This window comes from Melopsittacus undulatus, chromosome 27 (assembly GCF_012275295.1).
Source record: "Melopsittacus undulatus isolate bMelUnd1 chromosome 27, bMelUnd1.mat.Z, whole genome shotgun sequence".
In the NCBI taxonomy this organism is placed as follows: domain Eukaryota; kingdom Metazoa; phylum Chordata; class Aves; order Psittaciformes; family Psittaculidae; genus Melopsittacus; species Melopsittacus undulatus.
In genome coordinates this window covers 49,011-72,749 of record NC_047553.1, presented here as the reverse complement: position 1 = coordinate 72,749, position 23,739 = coordinate 49,011, and the positions used below count along the sequence as shown (strand labels likewise).

The following is a 23,739-nucleotide window of genomic DNA, read 5'->3' as shown; positions in this document are numbered from 1 at the left end:
ACCCACTATAGAACACTATACACTTATAGACCCCTTATGCCCCGTATAAGCCCCCATACATCTATCAGCCTCTATAGCCCTATATCCCCCCTATAGACCCTATAGTCTCCTATAGCCCCTATAGACCCCTAGCACCCTATAGCCCCTATATACTCTATGGCCTCCTAAAGTCCTTATAGCCCACTATAGACCCTATATAAGCTATAGTCCCCCTACGCACCTATAGACCTTATACCGCCCCTATAGCCTCTATAGCCCCTATAGCCCCCTGTAGGACCCTATAGCCCCTATAGACCTTATAGACCCTTTAGACCTTATAGCCCCTTATAGCCCCCTATAGACCCTATAGCCCCTATAAACCCAATAGTCCTCTATAGCCCCCATAGCCCCTATAACCCCTCTAGCCCCCTATAGACCCTATAGCCCCTATAGCCTCTATAGCCCCTATAGCACCCTGTAAGACCCTATAGTCCCTATAGACCTTATAGCCCCTATAGCCCCCCATAGACTCTATAGACCCTATAGCCCCCAATAACACCTATAGCCCTCTGTACTCCCTGTAGCCCCCTATACCCCTATAGCCCCTATAGCCCCTATAGAACCTATACCCCCTATACCCCCTATACCCCCCCATAGCCCCTATAGACCCCCATAGACCCTATAGCCCCTATACCCCCTAGAGCCCCTATAGCCCCTATACCCCCTATAGCCCCTATAAACCCCTATAGACCCTATAGCCCTATACCCCCTATAGCCCCATAGACCCTAGTAGCCTCTATAGCCTCTATACCCCCTATATCCCCTATAGCCCCATAGACCCTATAGCCTCTATAGCCTCTATAGACCCGCCTATATCCCCTATAGCCCCTATACCCCCTATACTCCCTATACCCCCTATACCCCATAGCCCCCATGCCCCCCCCGCCCCTCCCCCCGTTGTCCGTGGGTCTGGTGACGCATGAGCTCCGGTTGGGGCATGTTGGGGCTGACCGCAGGGGGGGGAGGGGCGGCCGGACCCATGGGGGGGGGGGTTGGGGGGATGGGGGGGGTTCTATAGGGGTAAATGAGGCCCTATGGGCATGTATGGGCTTCTATAGGGGTGTATGGGACCCTATGGACATGTATGGGTACATGTATGGGCTTCTATAGGGCTATATGTGTCCATATGGACATGTATGTGCACATGTATGGGCTTCTATAGGGGTAAATGGGCCCCTATGGACATGTATGGGCTTCTATAGGGCTGTATGTGTCCATATGGACATGTATGTGGACATGTATGGGCTTCTATAGGGCTATATGGGCCCCTATGGACATGTATGGGCTTCTATACGGCTGTATGTGTCCATAGGGACATGTATGGGCACATGTATGGGCTTCTATAGGGATGTATGGGCTTCTATGGGGCTATAAGTGTCCATAGGGACATGTATGGGCACATGTATGGGCTTCTATAGGGCTATATGGGCTTGTATAGGGCTATATGTGTCCATATGGACATGTATGGGCGCATGTATGGGCTTCTATAGGGCTATATGTGTCTATATGGACATGTATGTGCACATGTATGGCTTCTGTAGGGCTATATGGGCTTGTATAGGGCTATACGTGTCCATATGGACATGTATGGCCACATGTATGGGCTTCTATAGGGCTAGATGGGCTTCTATAGGGCTATATGGGCCCCTATGGACATGTATGGGTACATGTATGGGCTTCTATAGGGCTGTATGGGCTTCTATAGGGCTATATGTGTCCATATGGACATGTATGGGCTTCTATAGTGCTATATGGGCCCCTATAGACATGTATGTGCACATGTATGGGTGTCTATAGGGCAATATGTGTCCATATGGACATGTATGTGCACATGTATGGGCTTCTATAGGGCTGTATGTGTCCATATGGACATGTATGTGCACATGTATGGGCTTCTATAGGGCAATATGTGTCCATATGGACATGTATGTGCACATGTATGGGCTTCTATAGGGCTATATGAGTCCATATGTACATGTAAGTGCACATATGTGTACATACATGCATACATATACATGTCTATATGTCTGCATGGGCATATATATGTATATGGATGCACGTATGTAACATGTATGTGCCCATATGTGTACATACATGCATACATATACATGTCTATATGTCTGCATGGGCATATATATGTATATGGATGCACGTATGTAACATGTATGTGCCCATATGTGTACATACATGCATACATATACATGTCTATATGTCTGCATGGGCATATATATGTATATGGATGCACGTATGTAACATGTATGTGCCCATATGTGTACATACATGCATACATATACACGTCTATATGTCTATATGAGCATATATATGTACATGGATGCATGTATGTAACACGTATGTAACATGTATGTAACATATATGTGCCCCATAGGAGCCTATAGCATCTATATGTGCCTATACATGCATGGCCGCACGTATGTACACGCATGCGCACACACACGTGCGTCTGGGGGGCGTGGCCTGCAGGGAGAGTGGGCGTGGCCTCCCACCGCCGCCTTCCGATTGGTCCGTTCTCTTCCCGCCGACCCGCCCCTGTCTCCGCCCCCTCGCACAACGCCGCTCTCTCATTGGCTGAGCTCGCCGAGGGGGGGGCAGCTCTCGGCCAATGGGAGCCCAGGGATTGGGCGGGGTGGGCGGGGCCAGGCGTGAGGGGAAGGAAGGATGGAAGGAAGGGGCAATGGCGGCCGCGGAGGTGAGGGGGGGGGGGGGGAGCCTATAGAGACCTATAGGGACCTATAGGGACCTATGGAGACCCATAGGGACCCATAGAGACCCATAGGGACCCATAGGGACCCATAGAGACGAGACCCATAAGGACCCATAGAGATTCATAGAGACCCATAGAGAGCTATAGGGACCTATAGAGAACCATAGGGACCCATAGAGACCCATAGGGACCCATAGAGACCCAGAGAGACCCATAGAGAACCATAGGGACCCATTGACGCTATGGGGCTGTGCCCTAGAGGCCTCCTTGGCCCCACACAATCCTATAGCCCCATAGCCTCCTATACCCCCATAACCCACCCCATTAGCCCGATAACCCCTCTATAGCCCCATAACCACCCCCCATAGCCCCATAACCACCTCCCAAAGCCCCCCATAGCCCCCTCCAGCCCCATAACCCCCTCCATAGACTCATAACCGCCCCTATAGCCCCATAACCCCCCTATAGCCCCATAGCCCCATAACCCCTCTATGGCCCCATAACCCCCCTTATAGCCCCATAACCGCCCCTATAGCCCCATAACCTCCCCCAGCCCCATAGCCCCATAATCCCCCTATAGCCCCATACCCTCCCAGCCCCATAACACCCCATAGCCCCATAACCGTCCCTATAGCCCCATAACCCCCTATAGCCCCATAACCCCCCCAGCCCCATAACCCCCCCAGCCCCATAACCTCCCATAGCCCCATAACCCCCCAGCCCCATAACCCCCCTATGGCCCCATAACCCCCCCCCAGCCCCATAACCCCCCATAACCCCCCCAGCCCCATAACCCCCCTATAGCCCCATAACCTCCCATAGCCCCATAACCCCCCAGCCCCATAACCCCCCTATGGCCCCATAACCCCCCCCCAGCCCCATAACCCCCCATAACCCCCCCAGCCCCATAACCCCCCTATAGCCCCATAACCTCCCATAGCCCCATAACCCCCTATAGCCCCATAACCCCCCATAGCCCCATAACCCCCTATAGCCCCATAACCCCCCCATAGCCCCATAGCTCCATAAGCCCCCCCAGCCCCATAACCCCCCCATAGCCCCATAACCTCCACATAGCCCCATAACCCCCCCCCAGCCCCATAGCCCCATAACCCCCTTATAGCCCCATAACCCCCCCCAGCCCTATAGCCCCATAACCCCCCTATAGCCCCATAACCCCCTATAGCCCCATAACCCCCCCGGCCCCATAGCCTCATAACCCCTCTATGGCCCCATACCCCCCTATAGCCCCATAACCCCCCCAGCCCCATAGCCCCATAACCCACCTATAACCCCATAACCCCCCCAGCCCCATAGCCCCATAACCCCCCTATAGCCCCATAACCCCTCCATAGCCCCATAACTGTGCCATAGCCCCATAGCCCCATAACCCACCTATAACCCCATAACCCCCCCCAGCCCCATAGCCCCATAACCCCCTATAGCCCCATAACCCCCTATGGCCCCATAACCCCCTATAACCCCATAATCCCCCTTATAGCCCCATAACCCCTCCATAGCCCCATAACTGCCCCATAGCCCTATAACCCCCCTATCCCCCATAGCCCCATAACCCCCCCCAGCCCTATAGCCCCATAACCCCCCCATAACCCCCCTATAGCCCCATAGCCCCATAACCCCCCCTATAGCCCCATAATGCCCCCCAGCCCCATAACCCCCCTATAGCCCCATAACCCCCTATAGCCCCATAGCCCCATAACCCCCTATAGCCCCATAGCCCCATAACCCCCTATAGCCCCCCCCCCCCCATTCCCCATCCCAACCCCCATTCCCATTCCCTTTCCTGCCTCTCCCTTTTCCTGTCCCTATATCCGGATGGGAGCAGAGAACAATGGGTTGGGAATGGGGGGGGGGGAGGGGCAGGATGAGGCCCCAGTCCTGTACTGGGAACTGGGATGGGACTGGGAACAGTTGGATCCCAGTGAGCTCCGTGATCCCGGTAGGAATTCCATGATCCCAATGGGAATGGGGGGTCAGGATGGGGCACTGGGTCTGTACTGGGATCAATGGGATCAATGGGATGGGACTGGGAAGGGTTGGGGCTGAATGGGATCAATGGGATCAATGGGATGGGACTGGGAAGGGTTGGGGCTCAATGGGATCAATGGGATCAATGGGATGTAGGAATTCCATGATCCCAATGGGAATGGGGGGGTCAGGATGGGGCACTGGGTCTGTACTGGGATCAATGGGATCAATGGGATTAATTGGGAAGGGCTGGGGCTGAATGGGATCAATGGGATGGGACTGGGAAGGGTTGGGGCTGAATGGGATCAATGGGATCAATGGGATGGGATTGGGAAGGGTTGGGGCTGAATGGGATCAATGGGATCAATGGGATCAATGGGATGGGACTGGGAAGGGTTGGGGCTGAATGGGATCAATGGGATCAATGGGATGGGACTGGGAAGGGTTGGGGCTGAATGGGATCAATGGGATCAATGGGATGGGACTGGGAAGGGTCGGGGCTGAATGGGATCAATGGGATCAATGGGATGGGATTGGGAAGGGTTGGGGCTGAATGGGATCAATGGGATCAATGGGATGGGACTGGGAAGGGTTGGGGCTGAATGGGATCAATGGGATCAATGGGATGGGATTGGGAAGGGTTGGGGCTGAATGGGATCAATGGGATGGGATTGGGAAGGGTTGGGGCTGAATGGGATCAATGGGATCAATGGGATGGGATTGGGAAGGGTTGGATCCCTGTGAGTGCAGTATTCCAGGTAGGAATTCCATGATCCCAATGGGAATGGGGGGTCAGGATGGGGCACTGGGTCTGTGGCACTGAGTCCCATTGGGAGCTGGGATGAATGGGATGGGATGGGATGGGATGACTGGGATGGGATGAATGGGATGGGATGAATGGGATGGGATGGGATGGGATGGGATGAATGGGATGAATGGGATGGGATGAATGGGATGGGATGAATGGGATGGGGTGAATGGGATGGGATGAATGGGATGGGATGGGATGAATGGGATGAATGGGATGGGATGAATGGGATGGGATGAATGGGATGGGATGAATGGGATGGGATGGGATGGGATGGGATGGGATGAATGGGATGAATGGGATGGGATGAATGGGATCAATGGGATGAATGGGATGGGATGGGATGGGATGGGATGGGATGAATGGGATGAATGGGATGGGATGAATGGGATCAATGGGATGAATGGGATGGGATGGGATGGGATGGGATGGGATGAATGGGATGAATGGGATGGGATGAATGGGATCAATGGGATGAATGGGATGGGATGGGATGGGATGAATGGGATGGGATGAATGGGATGGGATGGGATGGGATGAATGGGATGGGATGAATGGGATCAATGGGATGAATGGGATGGGATGGGATGGGATGGGATGAATGGGATGGGATGGGATGGGATGAATGGGATGGGGATGGTGTCACATGATCCCGGTATTCCCATCCCCAGGAACACCAGGATGCTGCCCTCAGAGCACAAGGACTCCAGTCCTCGCTTTGGGAAGCTTCACTTCCCAGTTGGGCTCTGGATCAACTGGGCTCCCAAGAAGCGAACGGCCAAGAGGAACCGACGCTGGCCTAGTGTGGGCTCTGTGCGGTGAGGATCCCATTGATCCTATTGACCCTATTGATCCCCATTGATCCCCATTGATCCCATTGATAACCATTGATCCCATTGATCCCATTGATCCCCATTGATCCCATTGATCCCATTGATCCTATTGATCCCATTGATCCCATTGATCCCATTGATCCCATTGATCCCATTGATCCCCATTGATCCCATTGATCCCATTGATCCCCATTGATCCCCATTGATCCCCATTGATCCCATTGATCCCCATTGATCCCTATTGATCCCATTGATCCCCATTGATCCCCATTGATCCCATATCCCATTGATCCCATTGATCCCCATTGATTCCATTGATCCCATTGATCCCATTACCCCCATTACCCCCATTAATTCCATTGACCCCCATTGCTCCCATTATCCCATTACCCCCATTGCTCCCATTACCCCCATTGCTCCCATTACCCCCATTGCTCCCATTACCCCATTGCCCCCATTGCTCCCATTACCCCCATTACCCCCATTACCCCCATTGCTCCCATTACCCCCATTACCCCCATTGCTCCCATTACCCCATTGCCCCCATTGCTCCCATTGATCCCATTAACCCCATTACTCCCCTCCCAGCTCCATCTCCTCGGACACCCCCAGTCGCACCAGTGACCCTGACCCTCGTCCCAGTACCAAACCCAAAGCCTCTCGCCACAAGCGCCTGTCCCACCTCTTCCATCGCTCCGGAATCCGCTTCCCCCCCGACAAGAAGCCGGATGAGGCTCCGGATCCATTGGGATCAGCTCCGGATCCATTGGGATCAGCTCCGGATCCATTGGGGTCACTGGACCCACTGGGATCCCCCCCCCAGCTTCCCAGTATCCTGAAGATCTTTGCTGGGAGCCTTTGCCATGGGGCCAACTACAAGAGCGTGTTGGCCACAGCCCAGTCCACAGCACAGGAGCTGGTGCGGGAGGCACTGGAGCGCTATGGGATCACTGGGGATGGTCAGACTGGTCATACTGGTCATACTGGTCAGACTGGTGACACTGGTCAGACTGGTCATACTGGTTATACTGGTGACACTGGTCATACTGGTTATACTGGTCAGACTGGTCATACTGGTGGTACTGGTGGTACTGGTGATACCAGTGGTACTGGTGCTACTGGTCATACTGGTGACACTGGTCATACTGGTCTTACTGGTTATACTGGTGGTACTGGTGATACCAGTGGTACTGGTGCTACTGGTCATACTGGTGATACTGGTCATACTGGTGACACTGGTGATACCAGTGATACTGGTGCTACTGGTCATACTGGTGTGCACCAGTACGTGCTGTGTGACGTGGTGGGCAGGACTGGTGGTACTGGGACGTGGTATGTGGAGCACATTCGGGCACTGGGAGATGCTGAGCGGCCACTGGTGCTGCAGGACGTGTGGAAGCCCAAGAGTGGATGCATGAGGAGGTTCGAGATCCACACCAGGGAGGAGGTGGAGAGGATGGTGGAGGATGGAGGGGGAGGAGGAGGTGAGGACATCATCACCCATCATCATCATCATCCATCATCATCATCATCAGCATCATCATCCATCATCCATCATCATTGTCATCAATCATTGTCATCATCATCATCATCATCCATCATCATCATCATTGTCATCATCATCATCATCATCATCATCATCATCATCATCATCATCATCAATCATCATCATCATCATTGTCATCATTATCAATCATCATCATCATCATTGGCATCATCACCATCCATCATCCATCATCATCATTATCAATCATCCATCATCATCATCATCATCATCATCATCATCATCCATTGTCATCATCATCATCCATCATCATCATCATCATCATCATCACCATCCATCATCCATCATCATCATCATTATCAATCATCCATCATCATCATCATCATCACCACCTTGTGCCATATGGATGCTGGGAGGGTGATGTATGTTTAAGCATATAGGGGTGTTATAGGTGTCTATGGCCATAGGAATGGTACATGTGTCTATGGCTGTAGGGCCTCTATACATGTCCATAGGGACTCTATACATGTCTATGGCCATAGGACCTCTATACATGTCTATGGCCATAGCAGCTCTATGCATGTCTATGTCCATAGGTCCTCTATACATGTCTATGTCCATAGGTCCTCTATATATGTTTATGGCCATAGGACCTCTATGCATGTCTATGTCTATAGGTCCTCTATACATGCCTATGTCCATAGGTCCTCTACACGTCTATGTCCATAGGTCCTCTATACACATCTATGGCCATAGGGACTCTATATGTATCTATATCCATAGGACCTCTATCAGTGTCTATGGCCATAGGACCTCTATACGTATCTATGTCCATAGGACCTCTATACATGTCTATGGCCATAGGGCCTCTATACGTATCTATGTCCATAGGACCTCTATACATGTCTATGGCCATAGGGCCTCTATACGTATCTATGTCCATAGGATCTCTATACATGTCTATGGCCATAGGGCCTCTATACGTATCTATGTCCATAGGACCTCTATACATGTCTATGGCCATAGGGCCTCTATGCATGTCTATGTCCATAGGTCCTCTATACACATCTATGGCCATAGGGACTCTATATGTATCTATATCCATCAGACCTCTATCAGTGTCTATGGCTATAGGGATGCTGTGTCTATGTCCATAGGACCTCTATGCATATCTATGTCCATAGGACCTCTATACGTATCTATGTCCATAGGGTTTCTATACGTATCTATGGCCATAGGACCTCTATACATATCTATGTCCATAGGTCCTCTATATGTGTCTATGGCCATAGGACCTCTATACGTATCTATATCCATAGGGACTCTATCAGTGTCTATGGCTATAGGGTTTCTGTAGGTATCTATGGCCATAGGGATGCTGTGTCTATGTCCATAAGACCTCTATACACATCTATGTCCATAGGGTTTCTATATGTATCTATGTCCATAGGTCCTCTATACATGTCTATGGCCATAGGGTTTCTATACATATCTATGCCCATAGGACCTCTATACATGTCTATGGCCATAGGGCCTCTATGTCTATAGGGACTCTATCTATGTCCATAGTGTCTCTATACATCTCTATGTCCCTCTGTTGGCAGGTGCCCCCCCCCACCTCCGCCGCCTGCAGCGCAGCCGCTGCCGCGCAGCCTCGGGGGGTCCCCCCCCCCCCCAGGACCCCCCCTCATTGCGCCGCAGCATCAGTGACATGAACCTGAGCACCCGCAGGCGCCGGGACCGCAAAGCTGTGCTCAGTGTGGTGGGGGGGGCGGGGGGGGACCCCCCCTCTGAGCCCCCCCCCCCCCCGAGGACCCCCCCAAACACAGCCCCCGACGGGGGGGGGGGGGGAAGGCAGCAGCTTGGAACAGCTCTCGCAGGGACTCATTCAGCCCCCCCAGCACCAGCCATACTTCCTGGTGCTGCAGGGCTATGGGAAGCAGGTAAGGGGGGGGGGGGGGGGCACCCCCCTGCCCCACACCCACCCCATTGTCATGGTCATGACCCCCCCCCCTTTATCATGGTCATGACCCCCCCCCTCTTATCATGGTCATGACCCCCCCCCCTTTGTGATGGTCATGACCCCCCCCCTCTTATCATGGTCATGACCCCCCCCCCTTTGTGATGGTCATGACCCCCCCCCCCCCAAGTGTGCCCATTCCCATTCATGGCATCCCAATCACTTCCTTTCCTCACCCCCCCCCTCATTGACCCCATTCCCATGCTCCCCCATTGACCCCTATTCCCACGCCCCCCATTGACCCCTATTCCCACCCCCCCATTGACCCCATTCCCACGCCCCCCATTGACCCCTATTCCCATGCTCCCCCATTGACCCCTATTCCCATCCCCCCCATTGACCCCTATTCCCATCCCCCCATTGACCCCCATTCCCATCCCCCCCCATTGACCCCTATTCCCACCCCCCCATTGACCCCTATTCCCACCCCCCCCATTGACCCCTATTCCCACCCCCCCATTGACCCCATTCCCACGCCCCCATTGACCCCATTCCCACGCCCCCATTGACCCCTATTCCCATCCCCCCATTGACCCCTATTCCCACGCCCCCCATTGACCCCCATTCCCATGACCCCATTGACCCCTATTCCCATCCCCCCATTGACCCCTATTCCCATCCCCCCCATTGACCCCTATTCCCATCCCCCCATTGACCCCTATTCCCATCCCCCCATTGACCCCTATTCCCACGCCCCCCATTGACCCCTATTCCCATCCCCCCATTGACCCCTATTCCCACGCCCCCCATTGACCCCCATTCCCATGACCCCATTGACCCCTATTCCCATCCCCCCATTGACCCCTATTCCCATCCCCCCCATTGACCCCTATTCCCATCCCCCCATTGACCCCTATTCCCATGCCCCCCATTGACCCCATTCCCACGTCCCCCCATTGACCCCTATTCCCACGCCCCCCATTGACCCCATTCCCACGTCCCCCCATTGACCCCTATTCCCACGCCCCCCATTGACCCCATTCCCACGTCCCCCCATTGACCCCTATTCCCACGCCCCCATTGACCCCTATTCCCACCCCCCCATTGACCCCTATTCCCACCCCCCCATTGACCCCATTCCCATGCCCTCCCATTGACCCCATTCCCATGCCCTCCCATTGACCCCATTCCCATGCCCTCCCATTGACCCCATTCCCACGCCCCCCATTGACCCTATTCCCACGCCCCCATTGACCCTATTCCCCCCCATTCCAATTCCCATTCCCACCCCCATCCCACCCCCCCCACCCCCCCCATTGCCCCCCATTCCCATCCCATCCCCATTCCCATTCCCATTCCCACCCCCACACCCCCCCCATTGACCCCTATTCCCATCCCCCCATCCCCATTCCCACCCCCCCATACCCCCCCCATTGACCCCCATTCCCAATCCCATTCCCATCCCCACCCCCCCCATACCCCCCCATTGACCCCTATTCCCCCCCCATTCCCATCCCCCCCACACCCCCCCCATTGCCCCCTCTTCCCCCCCCATTCCCATTCCCATTCTCCCCCATATCCCCCCCACTGACCCCTATTCCCACCCCCGCCATCCCCCCCACCCCCCCATTGCCCCCCATTGCCCCCCATTGACCCCCATTGCCCCCCACTAACCCCCCTATCCCCCCCCAGGACTTCGTGCTCTACACCATGACTGGTTCCCAGCACATCTTCGGCCGTCGGGGGGGTCCCATTGACCCCCCCCCTGCCCCCCAAGTACCCCCCACCCCCCCCCACTGCCCCCCCCCCACCCCCCAACCCCCTCCCCCCCCCATCGACACCTTCCTGGACGCCCCCGATATCCTCCCTCGCCATTGCCTCGTATGGGCCCCCCCGGGTGCCCCCCCCTCCGTGCGCCCCTATAGGGGAGCCCCCATGACCCTCAATGGGACCCCCTTGTTCCGCCGGGCCCCATTGATGCCTGGGGACCTATTGGGGCTGGGGGAGCACTTCCTGCTGCTCTATAAGGACCCCCGATGTGGGGGGGGGGGTTTAGGGCAGCGCCCCCCCCCATGGCTCCCTATGGGGCGCTGCGAGGGCTGCAGTACCATTGGCGGCCGCCGGGGGCAGCACCGAGCGCTGCTGCCCTATAGGGCTAGGGACGAGGAGAGGCTGCTAAGGGAGATCATCCGGTACTCGAGGGATGTGGGGCTGGCCCCACAGAATCTGGGGGTCCTGGCACCCGCTTTCCTTATGGGGCTGTGCATGGAGCATGCGTGGGGAGCGTTCCCCCCACAGCACCTGCCCCTGCTCATGAGGAGGATCGCGATGGCTGTGAAGGAGGAGGTTTGGGTAGGGGATATAGGATATAGGGGATGGGGTATAGGGTGTGGGGTATGGAGTGTGGGGTATGGGGTGTGGGATATGGGGTATAGGGTATGGGGTATAGGGTATGGGGTATGGGATATGGGATATGGGGTATGGGATGGGAATGGGATATAGGGTGTAGGGGATGGGGTATGGGATGTGGGATATGGGATGGGGATGGGATGGGGATGGGATATGGGGTATGGGGTATGGGATATGGGGTATGGGATATGGGGTATGGGATATGGGGTATGGGGTATGGGATATGGGGTATGGGATATGGGGTATGGGATATGGGGTATGGGGTATGGGATATGGGGTATGGGATATGGGATGGGAATGGGATATAGGGTATAGGGGATGGGGTATGGGATGTGGGATATGGGATGGGGATGGGATGGGGATGGGATATGGGGTATGGGGTATGGGATATGGGGTATGGGATATGGGGTATGGGATATGGGGTATGGGGTATGGGATATGGGGTATGGGGTGTGGGGTATGGGATATAGGGTATGGGATATGGGGTATGGGGTGTGGGGTATGGGATATAGGGTATGGGGTGTGGGGTATGGGATATGGGGTATGGGATATGGGATATGGGATATGGGATAGGGGGTATGGGATAGGGGGTATGGGGTGTGGGGTATGGGGTATGGGATATGGGGTATGGGGTGTGGGGTATGGGGTATGGGATATGGGGTATGGGGTATGGGGTATGGGATATGGGGTATGGGGTATGGGGTGTGGGGTATGGGGTATGGGATATGGGATAGGGGGTATGGGGTATGGGGTGTGGGGTATGGGGTATGGGGTATGGGATAGGGGATATGGGATAGGGGGTATGGGGTATGGGGTGTGGGGTGTGGGGTATGGGGTGTGGGGTATGGGGTATGGGATATGGGATAGGGGGTATGGGGTATGGGGTGTGGGGTATGGGGTATGGGGTATGGGATAGGGGATATGGGATAGGGGGTATGGGGTATGGGGTATGGGGTATGGGATATGGGATAGGGGGTATGGGGTATGGGGTGTGGGGTATGGGGTATGGGATATGGGGTATAGGGTGTGGGGTATGGGGTGTGGGGTATGGGGTATGGGATATGGGATAGGGGATATGGGATAGGGGGTATGGGGTATGGGGTGTGGGGTGTGGGGTATGGGGTATGGGATATGGGATATGGGGTGTGGGGTGTGGGGTATGGGGTATGGGATATGGGATATGGGATATGGGATAGGGGGTATGGGGTATGGGGTGTGGGGTATGGGATATGGGATATGGGATAGGGGGTATGGGGTATGGGGTGTGGGGTATGGGGTATGGGATATGGGATATTGGGTATGGGATGGGGATGGGATGGGAATGGGATATAGGATATGGGATATGGGGATGGGATGGGGATGGGGATGGGATATAGGGTATGGGGTGTGGGATATGGGGTATGGGATATGGGATGGGATGGGGATGGGATGGGATGGGGATGGGGATGGGATGGGGATGCGATATAGGGTATGGGATATAGGGTATGGGATATGGAATATGGGATGGGAATGGGATGGGAGGGGGATGGGGATGGGATATGGGATATGGGGATGGGACCTTTGGGGTCACCTTGTGATGTTCCTGCAGGAGAAGATCAAGGAGATTGGGGACAGGCAGCCGGAGAAGTGAGTGACCCCAAACCCCATCTATGGGGTCCCCCATACTGACCCTATGGGGTTACCCCCATACCCTATGGGTCACCCCACACTGACCCCTATGGGGCTGCCCCACACTGACCCCTATGTGGTACCTTCATACCCTATGGGGTGTCCTCATCCCCATCTATGGGGCTGCCCCACACTGCCTCTGTCTCGCAGCGATGGGGACCCCCATACCCTATGGGGCTGCCCCACACTGCCCCTATGGGGCTGCCCCACACTGACCCTATGGGGTTACCCCCATACCCTATGGGGCTGCCCCACACTGATGCTATGAGGCTGCCCCACACTGACCCCTATGGGGTACCCCCATACCCTATGGGGCTGCCCCACACTGCCCCTATGGGGCTGCCCCACACTGACCCCTATGGGGCTGCCCCACACTGACCCCTATGGGTCACCCCACACTGACCCCTATGGGGCTGCCCCACACTGACCCCTATGGGGCTGCCCCACACTGACCCTATGGGGCTGCCCCACACTGACCCCTATGGGGCTGCCCCACACTGACCCTATGGGGCTGCCCCACACTGACCCTATGGGTCACCCCACACTGACCCTATGGGGCTGCCCCACACTGACCCTATGGGGCTGCCCCACAGCGATGGGGACCAGCTGCTGGTGCCCCACACTGACCCTATGGGGCTGCCCCACACTGACCCTATGGGGCTGCCCCACACTGACCCCTATGGGGCTGCCCCACACTGACCCTATGGGGCTGCCCCACACTGACCCTATGGGTCACCCCACACTGACCCTATGGGGCTGCCCCACAGCGATGGGGACCAGCTGCTGGTGTCCCACACTGCCCCTATGGGTCACCCCACACTGACCCTATGGGGCTGCCCCACACTGACCCTATGGGGCTGCCCCACAGCGATGGGGACCAGCTGCTGGTTCCAGACCTGCGTCCGCTCACTCTGTGGTTGGCGAATGCAACAGAACTGCTGAACCTGAGCCAGGCTCGAGTGCAGGAGCTGGAGCAGGAGCTGGAGCTGGAGGGTGAGTCCTGCCCCACACGTGTGGGGCAATGGGAGCCCTGCCCCATAGCGAGTGCTGATTGGCTGGGGGCTGATTGGCTGGGTGCTGATTGGCTGCATCCATGGAGTGTGGATGCTGATTGGCTGAGTGCAGGAGCTGGAGCAGGAGCTGGAGCTGGAGGGTGAGTCCTGCCCCACACGTGTGGGGCGATGGGAGCCCTGCCCCATAGCGTGAGCTCTGATTGGCTGCAGCTGTGGAGTGTGGGCTCTGATTGGCTGGGGGCTGATTGGCTGCATCCTTATTGGCTGCATCCATGGAGCTCGGGCTCTGATTGGCTGCATCCATGTAGCTCGGGCTCTGATTGGCTGCATCCATAGAGCTCAGGCTCTGATTGGCTGCATCCCTGGAGCTCAGGCTCTGATTGGCTGCATCCATGGATCTCGGGCTCTGATTGGCTGCATCCATAGAGCTCAGGCTCTGATTGGCTGCATCCATAGAGCTCAGGCTCTGATTGGCTGCATCCATAGAGCTCAGGCTCTGATTGGCTGCATCTGTTGAGCTCGGGCTCTGATTGGCTGCATCCGTTGAGCTCGGGCTCTGATTGGCTGCATCCATAGAGCTCGGGCTCTGATTGGCTGCATCCGTTGAGCTCGGGCTCTGATTGGCTGCCTCCATAGGGCCCTGCCCGGAGCTCAGCAAGGACCTGGAGATGTGTGATGAGGCCCTTGGGGTCCTGGATGAGGTCATCATGTCAACCTTCCAGCAGACAGTCTATTACCTGACCAAGGTGAGCCAAAAACACCCAAAACTGACCCAAAATCACCTGAAACTGACCCAAAATCACCTGAAACTGACCCAAAATCACCTGAAACTGACCCAAAATCACCTGAAACTGACCCAAAAACACCTGAAACTGACCCAAAATCACCTAAAACTGACCCAAAATCACCTGAAACTGACCCAAAATCACCTGAAACTGACCCAAAATCACCTGAAACTGACCCAAAAACACCTGAAACTGACCCAAAAACACCCGAAACTGACCCAAAATGAGCCAAAAACACCTGAAACTGACCCAAAAACACCTGAAACTGACCCAAAAACACCTGAAACTGACCCAAAATGAGCCAAAAACACCTGAAACTGACCCAAAACTGAGCCAAAATCACCTGAAACTGACCCAAAATGAGCCAAAAACACCCAAAACTGAGCCAAAAACACCTGAAACTGACCCAAAATGAGCCAAAAACACCCGAAACTGACCCAAAAACACCCAAAATCACCCAAAACCCACCCAAAATCACCCTATCACCCCCCTATTGCCCCTTATCGGCCCCTATCGCCCCCCTCTTGCCCCCTATTGCCCCCCATCACTCTCTATCGCCCCCTATCTCACTCTATTGCCCCCTATAGCCCCTATACCCCCTATAGCCCCCCTATAGCTCTCTATTACCCCCTATACCCCCATTACCCCCTATACCCCCTATACCCCCTATTGCCCCCCATTGCCCTCTATTGCCCCCTATAATCACCCCTATAGCCCCTATAGCTCTCTATTCCCCCCCCACTGCTCTCTATCGCCCCTATAACCCCCTATCACCCCCTATCAACCCTATAGCCCCTATTGCCCCCCATTGTCCCTATCACCCCCTATACCCCCTATACCCCCTATACCCCCTATTACCCCCTATACCCCCTATACCCCCCATAACTCCTATACCCCCTATCACCCCTATACCCCCTATACCCCCCATTGCCCCCATTACCCCCTATAGCCCCTATAGGTCCCCATTGTCCCCTATAGCCCCCCCTATATAACCCTATTACCCCCTATAGGTCCCTATTACCCCCTATATCCCCTATACCCCCCATTGTCCCCTATATCCCCTATACCCCCCATACCCCCATTACCCCCTATAGGTCCCTATATATCCCCTATATAACCCTATATATCCCCTATATATCCCCTATAGCCCCCCCTATATAACCCTATTACCCCTATAGGTCCCTATTACCCCTATATCCCCTATATAACCCTATATATCCCCTATATGACCCTATTGCCCCTCCCCCAGCGCCTCTACACGACCCTCCCGTCCCTGCTGGAGGCCAACCCGTTCGCGGCCCCTCCCTCCCCCCCGCCCTGCGCATGCGCGGAGCCCGCGCGCGCCCCCGACGCCGTCGGCCCCACCCTGCGCGTGTTCGAGCACGCGCTGGAGCTGGGCCGGGGCTGCCGCGCGCATGCGCAGCTGCTGTCCCAGACCTGCGGCTACCTCCTGTTCTTCTGCAATGCATCTCTATTTAACACCCTTATGGAGAGAGGTATGGATGCTATAGGGTGTATAGGGTGTATATAGGGTGTATATGGGGTGTATAGGGTGTCTATGGGGTGTATATAGGATCTATGGGGTGTATATAGGGTGTCTATGGGGTGTATATAGGATCTATGGGGTCTATGGGGTGTATAGGGTGTCTATGGGGTGTATATAGGATCTATGGGGTCTATGGGGTGTATAGGGTGTCTATGGGGTGTATATAGGATCTATGGGGTCTATAGGGTGTATATAGGATCTATGGGGTCTATGGGGTGTATAGGGTGTATAGGGTGTCTATGGGGTGTATATAGGATCTATGGGGTCTATGGGGTGTATAGGGTGTCTAGGGTGTCTATGGGGTGTATATAGGATCTATGGGGTCTATGGGGTGTATAGGGTGTCTATGGGGTGTATGGGGGATATGCTGCATGCGCAGCTGCTGTCCCAGACCTGCGGCTACCTCCTGTTCTTCTGCAACGCGTCCCTATTCAATAGCCTTATGGAGAGAGGTATGGATGCTATAGGGGATATATGGGGTCTATAGGGTGTCTATGGGGTGTATAGGGTGTATAGGGTCTATAGGGTGTCTATGGGGTGTATAGGGTGTCTATGGGGTGTCTATGGGGTGTATGGGGGATATGCTGCATGCGCAGCTGCTGTCCCAGACCTGCGGATACCTCCTGTTCTTCTGCAACGCGTCCCTATTTAACACCCTTATGGAGAGAGGTATGGATGCTATAGGGTATATAGGGTGTATATAGGGTGTCTATGGGGTGTATAGGGTGTATAGGGTCTATGGGGTGTATATAGGGTGTATAGGGTGTCTATGGGGTGTATATAGGATCTATGGGGTCTATGGGGTGTATAGGGTGTCTATGGGGTGATATAGGATCTATGGGGTCTATGGGGTGTCTATGGGGTGTATAGGGTGTATAGGGTGTCTATGGGGTGTATATAGGATCTATGGGGTCTATGGGGTGTATAGGGTGTATAGGATCTATGGGGTGTATATAGGGTGTATAGGGTGTCTATGGGGTGTCTATGGGGTGATATAGGATCTATGGGGTCTATGGGGTGTCTATGGGGTGTATAGGGTGTCTAGGGTGTCTATGGGGTGTATATAGGATCTATGGGGTCTATGGGGTGTATAGGGTGTATAGGGTCTATGGGGTGTATAGGGTGTATAGGGTGTCTATGGGGTGTATATAGGATCTATGGGGTCTATGGGGTGTATAGGGTGTATAGGGTGTCTATGGGGTGTATATAGGATCTATGGGGTCTATGGGGTGTATAGGGTGTATAGGGTGTCTATGGGGTGTATATAGGGTGTATATAGGGTGTATAGGGTGTCTATGGGGTGTATATAGGATCTATAGGGTCTATGGGGTGTATAGGGTGTATAGGGTCTATGGGGTGTATATAGGGTGTATAGGGTGTCTATGGGGTGTCTATGGGGTGATATAGGATCTATGGGGTGTATATGGGGTGTATAGGGGGTCTATAGGGTGTATAGGGTTTCTATAGGGTGTATATAGGATCTATAGGGTCTATGGGGTGTATAGGGTGTATAGGGTGTCTATGGGGTGTATATAGGATCTATGGGGTCTATGGGGTGTCTATGGGGTGTATAGGGTGTCTATGGGGTGTATATAGGATCTATGGGGTCTATGGGGTGTATAGGGTGTATAGGGTGTCTATGGGGTGTATATAGGATCTATGGGGTCTATGGGGTGTATAGGGTGTCTATGGGGTGTCTATGGGGTGTATGGGGGGATATGCTGCATGCGCAGCTGCTGTCCCAGACCTGCGGCTACCTCCTGTTCTTCTGCAACGCGTCCCTGTTCAATACACTGATGGAGAGAGGTATAGGGGATATATGGGGTCTATAGGGTGTATGGGGTGTATATAGGGTGTATAGGGTGTCTATGGGGTGTCTATGGGGTGTATAGGGGGTGATATGGGGGGATATGGGGTGAGGGATGTGGTTCTTCTTCTGCAATGCGTCCTTGTTTAACACACTGATGGAGAGAGGTATGGGGCATATGGGGGCTATAGGGGGTATATGAGCTATAGGGTCTATAGAGTGTGTATGAGCTATAGGGTCTGTAGGGTCTATAGTGTCTATAGGGTCTATAGGGTCTATAGTGTCTATAGGATCTATAGGGGGTATATGAGCTATATGGTCTATAGGGGGTATATGAACTATAGGGTCTATAGGGGCTATAGGGTCTATAGGATCTATAGTGTCTATAGTGTCTATAGGGGCTATAGGGTCTATAGAGTCTATAGTGTCTATAGTGTCTATAGGGGCTATAGGGTCTATAGAGTCTATAGTGTCTATAAGGTCTATAGTGTCTATAGGATCTATAGTGTCTATAGGGTCTATAGTGTCTATAGGATCTATAGTGTCTATAGGGTCTGTAGGGTCTATAGGGGCTGTAGGGTCTATAGTGTCTATAGTGGCTATAGGGGATATATGAGCTATACTGTCTATAGGGCTATAGGGGGTATATGAGCTATAGTGCCCATAGGGTGTGTATGAGCTATAGGGTCTATAGGGGCTATAGGGGGTAAATGAGCTATAGGGTGTATAGAGCCTATAGAGGCTATAGTGGGTACATGAACTGAAGGGGCTATAGGGTGTGTGTGAGCTATAGAGTCTATAGGGGCTATATGGTCTATAGGGTCTATAGGGGGTAAATGAGCTATAGGGGCTATAGGGTGTGTATGAGCTATAGTGTCTATAGGGTCTATAGGGGCTATTGGGTCTATAGTGTCTGTAGGGTCTATAGGGTCTGTAGGGTCTATAGGGTCTGTAGGGTCTATAGGGTTTATGGAGCCTATAGGGTCTATAGTGAGTAACTGCGTCCTCCCGCCTGCAGGGGGCACCCTGTTCCAGTGGGGCCGCGCCGTGCGGCTCCGCACCACTCTGGACCTGGTGCTGGACTCGTTGTCCTCTATGGGGCTGGGGGATGTGGCAGCTCAGTTCTTCCAGAAGCTGTCGGCAGCCTCCAACCTGCTCTGCACCCCCAGGGGCTGCCTGGCCAAGGTGGGTGTACTGGGGTATACTGGGATATACTGGGAGTCAATGGGAGTCAATGGGAGTCAATGGGAGTCAATGGGAATGGGGTGGGATACACTGGGATACACTGGGATAGAGTCAATGGGAGGCAGCCTCCAACCTGCTCTGCACCCCCAGGGGCTGCCTGGCCAAGGTGGGTGTACTGGGGTATACTGGGATAGACTGGGAGTCAATGGGAGTCAATGGGAGTCAATGGGAATGGGGTGGGATACACTGGGATACACTGGGATAGAGTCAATGGGAGGCAGCCTCCAACCTGCTCTGCACCCCCAGGGGCTGCCTGGCCAAGGTGGGTGGACTGGGGTATACTGGGATATACTGGGAGTCAATGGGAGTCAATGGGAATGGGGTGGGATACACTGGGATAGAGTCAATGGGAGGCAGCCTCCAACCTGCTCTGCACCCCCAGGGGCTGCCTGGCCAAGGTGGGGATACTGGGAGTCACTGGGATATACTGGGAATGATATGGGATACACTGGGATACACTGGGATACACTGGGAATGACATGGGATACAATGGGTGTCAATGGGGTTCAATGGGTATCAATGGTGTCAATGGGATTCATTGGGGTTCAGTGGTGTCAACGGATATCAATGGGTATCAGTGGGGCTCAGTGCTGTTCAATGGGTATCAATGGTTATCAATGGTGTCAATGGGTATCAATGGTGTCAATGGGTATCAATGGTTATCAATGGTGTCAATGGGTATCAATGGTGTCAATGGGTATCAATGGGTATCAATGGTGTCAATGGGTATCAATGGTGTCAATGGGTATCAATGGTTATCAATGGTGTCAATGGTTATCAATGGGATCAATGGTGTCAATGGGTATCAATGGTGTCAATGGGGTCAATGGGGTTCAATGGGTATCAATGGGTATCAATGGTGTCAGTGGGTGTCAATGGGTATCAATGGTGTCAATGGGGTCAATGGGGTTCAATGGGTATCAATGGGTATCAATGGTGTCAGTGGGTGTCAATGGGTATCAATGGTGTCAATGGGTGTCAATGGTGTCAGTGGGTATCAATGGTGTCAATGGGTATCAATGGTTATCATTGGGTATCAATGGGTGTCAATGGGTATCAATGGTTATCAATGGTTATCAATGGTTATCAATGGGTATCAATGGGATTCAATGGGTATCAATGGGTATCAATGGGTATCAATGGGGTTCAATGGTTATCAATGGGTATCAATGGTTATCAATGGGTATCAATGGGTATCAATGGTTATCAATGGGGTTCAATGGTGTCAATGGTTATCAATGGGTATCAATGGGTATCAATGGGGTTCAATGGTGTCAATGGTTATCAATGGGTATCAATGGTTATCAATGGGTATCAATGGTTATCAATGGGGTTCAATGGGGTCTCTCTCTCCCCCCCCCAGATGTCCTGGTCCCGGCTCAGGGCTGAGTTCCCAGCTCTAAGCCCAGCTCAGCTCCATCACATCCTCAGCCACTATCAGCTGGGGGGGGGTCAGGCCCCTCCCCCAGCCTGGAGCCCCCCCCCCGAGGAGCGCGACCAGGTCACGGCAGGTCAGTGACCCCCCCATTGACCCCCATCACCCCCCCTTTGTGTCCCCATTGCCCCCCCATTGACCCCATTGCCCCCCATGGCCCCCCCATTGCCCCTCTTTGTGTCCCCATTGTCCCCATTACCCCCCCATCACCCCCCCATGGCCCCCCCATTGCCCCCCTTTGTTCCCATTGCCCCCCATTGCCCCCCCTTGTGTCCCCATTGCCCTACCATTGACCCCATTACCCCCCCATTGCCTCCCCATTCCCCCCCATTGTCCCCATTACCCCCCCAATGGCCACCCCATTGCCCCCCATTGTTGCCCCCCATTGTCCCCCATTCCTGCCCCCCCATTGTCCCTATTGCCCCCCCATCACCCCCCCATTGCCCCCCATTACCCCCCCATCACTCCCCCATTGCCCCCCATTGCTGCCCCTCATTGTCCCCATTACCCCCCATTACCCCCATTACCCCCCCATTTCTGCCCCCCATTATCCCTATTGCCCCCCCATTACCCCCATTGCCCCCCCATTATCCCCATTGCCCCCTCCCCATTGCCCCCTATTGCTGCCCCCCATTGCCCCCCATTACCCCCCCATTACCCCCATCACACTCCCTATAGACCCTATAGCCTCTATACCCCCATGTTCTCCCCCCCATAGGTGACATCTTCGAGAGCTTTTCCGACCACCCCCCCCGCTGCTGCCCCCCCATTGACCCCCATATCCCCATTGCCCCCCCATTACCCCCATTGCCTCCCATTGCCCCCCCATCACCCCCCCATTGCCCCCCACATTGCCCCCCCCTTGCCCCCCATTGCTGCCCCCCATTACCCCCCCATTGCCCCCCTTTGTGTCCCCATTACCCCCCCCATTACCCCCATTACCCCCCCCATTGCCCCCCATTGCCCCCCATTACCCCCATCACACTCCCTATAGACCCTATAGGCTCTATACCCCCATGTTCTCCCCCCCATAGGTGACATCTTCGAGAGCTTTTCCGACCACCCCCCCCTGCTGCTGCCCACACGTGGTTTCCTCCTGCGCCCGGGGGGGGGGGTCGCGGACCCCGAGAACAGCGGGGGGGGTGGGGGGGACCCCCAGGACAAGGGGGGGGTCCCCGATGACGTCGAAGGGGAGGGGGCGGGGCTAATGGAGGCCCTGAACCGCATGCGCCGACTGCTCCGGGACCTGGAGAACGAGGAGCTCCCAGCCAATCAGAGGGGGCTCCATAGGGAGCCTATAGATCCATAGGGGGAACCCCCCCCGGGACCTATAGATCCATAGGGGAAACCCCCCCGGACCCTATAGATCCATAGGGGGGACCTAAAGAACAGGGGAATCCCCCCCGGGACCCTATAGATCCATAGGGGGAACCCCCCCCAGACCCTATAGATCCATAGGGGAACCCCCCCCCGGGCCCTATAGATCCATAGGGGAAACCCCCCCCGGACCCTATAGATCCACAGGGGGAACCCCCCCCCGGACCCTATAGATCCATAGGGGAACCCCCCCCGGACCCTATAGATCCATAGGGGAACCCCCCCCGGACCCTATAGATCCATAGGGGAAACCCCCCCCGAGACCTTATAGATCCATAGGGGGGACCTAAAGAACAGGGGAACCCCCTCCAGGACCCTATATATCCATAGGGGGAAACCCCCCGGACCCTATAGATCCATAGGGGGGACCTAAAGAACAGGGGACCCCCCCGGGACCTTATAGATCCATAGGGGGGACCTAAAGAACGGGGGGACCCCCCCCGGGACCCTATAGATCCATAGGGGGACCTAAAGAACAGGAGACCCCCCCCCCCCAGGACCCTATAGATCCACAGGGCGGACCTAAAGAACAGTGGGACCCCCTCGACCAATCACATTAAAGTGCGCACCCACGTGGGTGCTGCGTGTGTAACCCGAAC

The 23,739-nt window shown here is 54.7% G+C and overlaps 1 protein-coding gene across 1 annotated transcript; it reads left to right on the top strand.

The window, feature by feature from the left end:
• The first annotated feature begins 4,538 nt into the window (after window positions 1-4,538).
• RASIP1 (Ras interacting protein 1) lies at window positions 4,539-23,072 on the top strand. The gene is given in 14 exon segments (XM_034072342.1): window positions 4,539-4,721; window positions 6,230-6,376; window positions 6,980-7,344; window positions 7,660-7,896; window positions 9,500-9,752; window positions 9,754-9,838; window positions 11,548-12,207; window positions 13,853-13,890; window positions 14,801-14,925; window positions 15,582-15,691; window positions 16,980-17,226; window positions 20,102-20,268; window positions 21,692-21,839; window positions 22,798-23,072. Coding segments are annotated over 13 exon segments (2,847 nt in total). The 5' UTR covers window positions 4,539-4,721; window positions 6,230-6,239.
• Window positions 23,073-23,739: the final 667 nt, after the last annotated feature.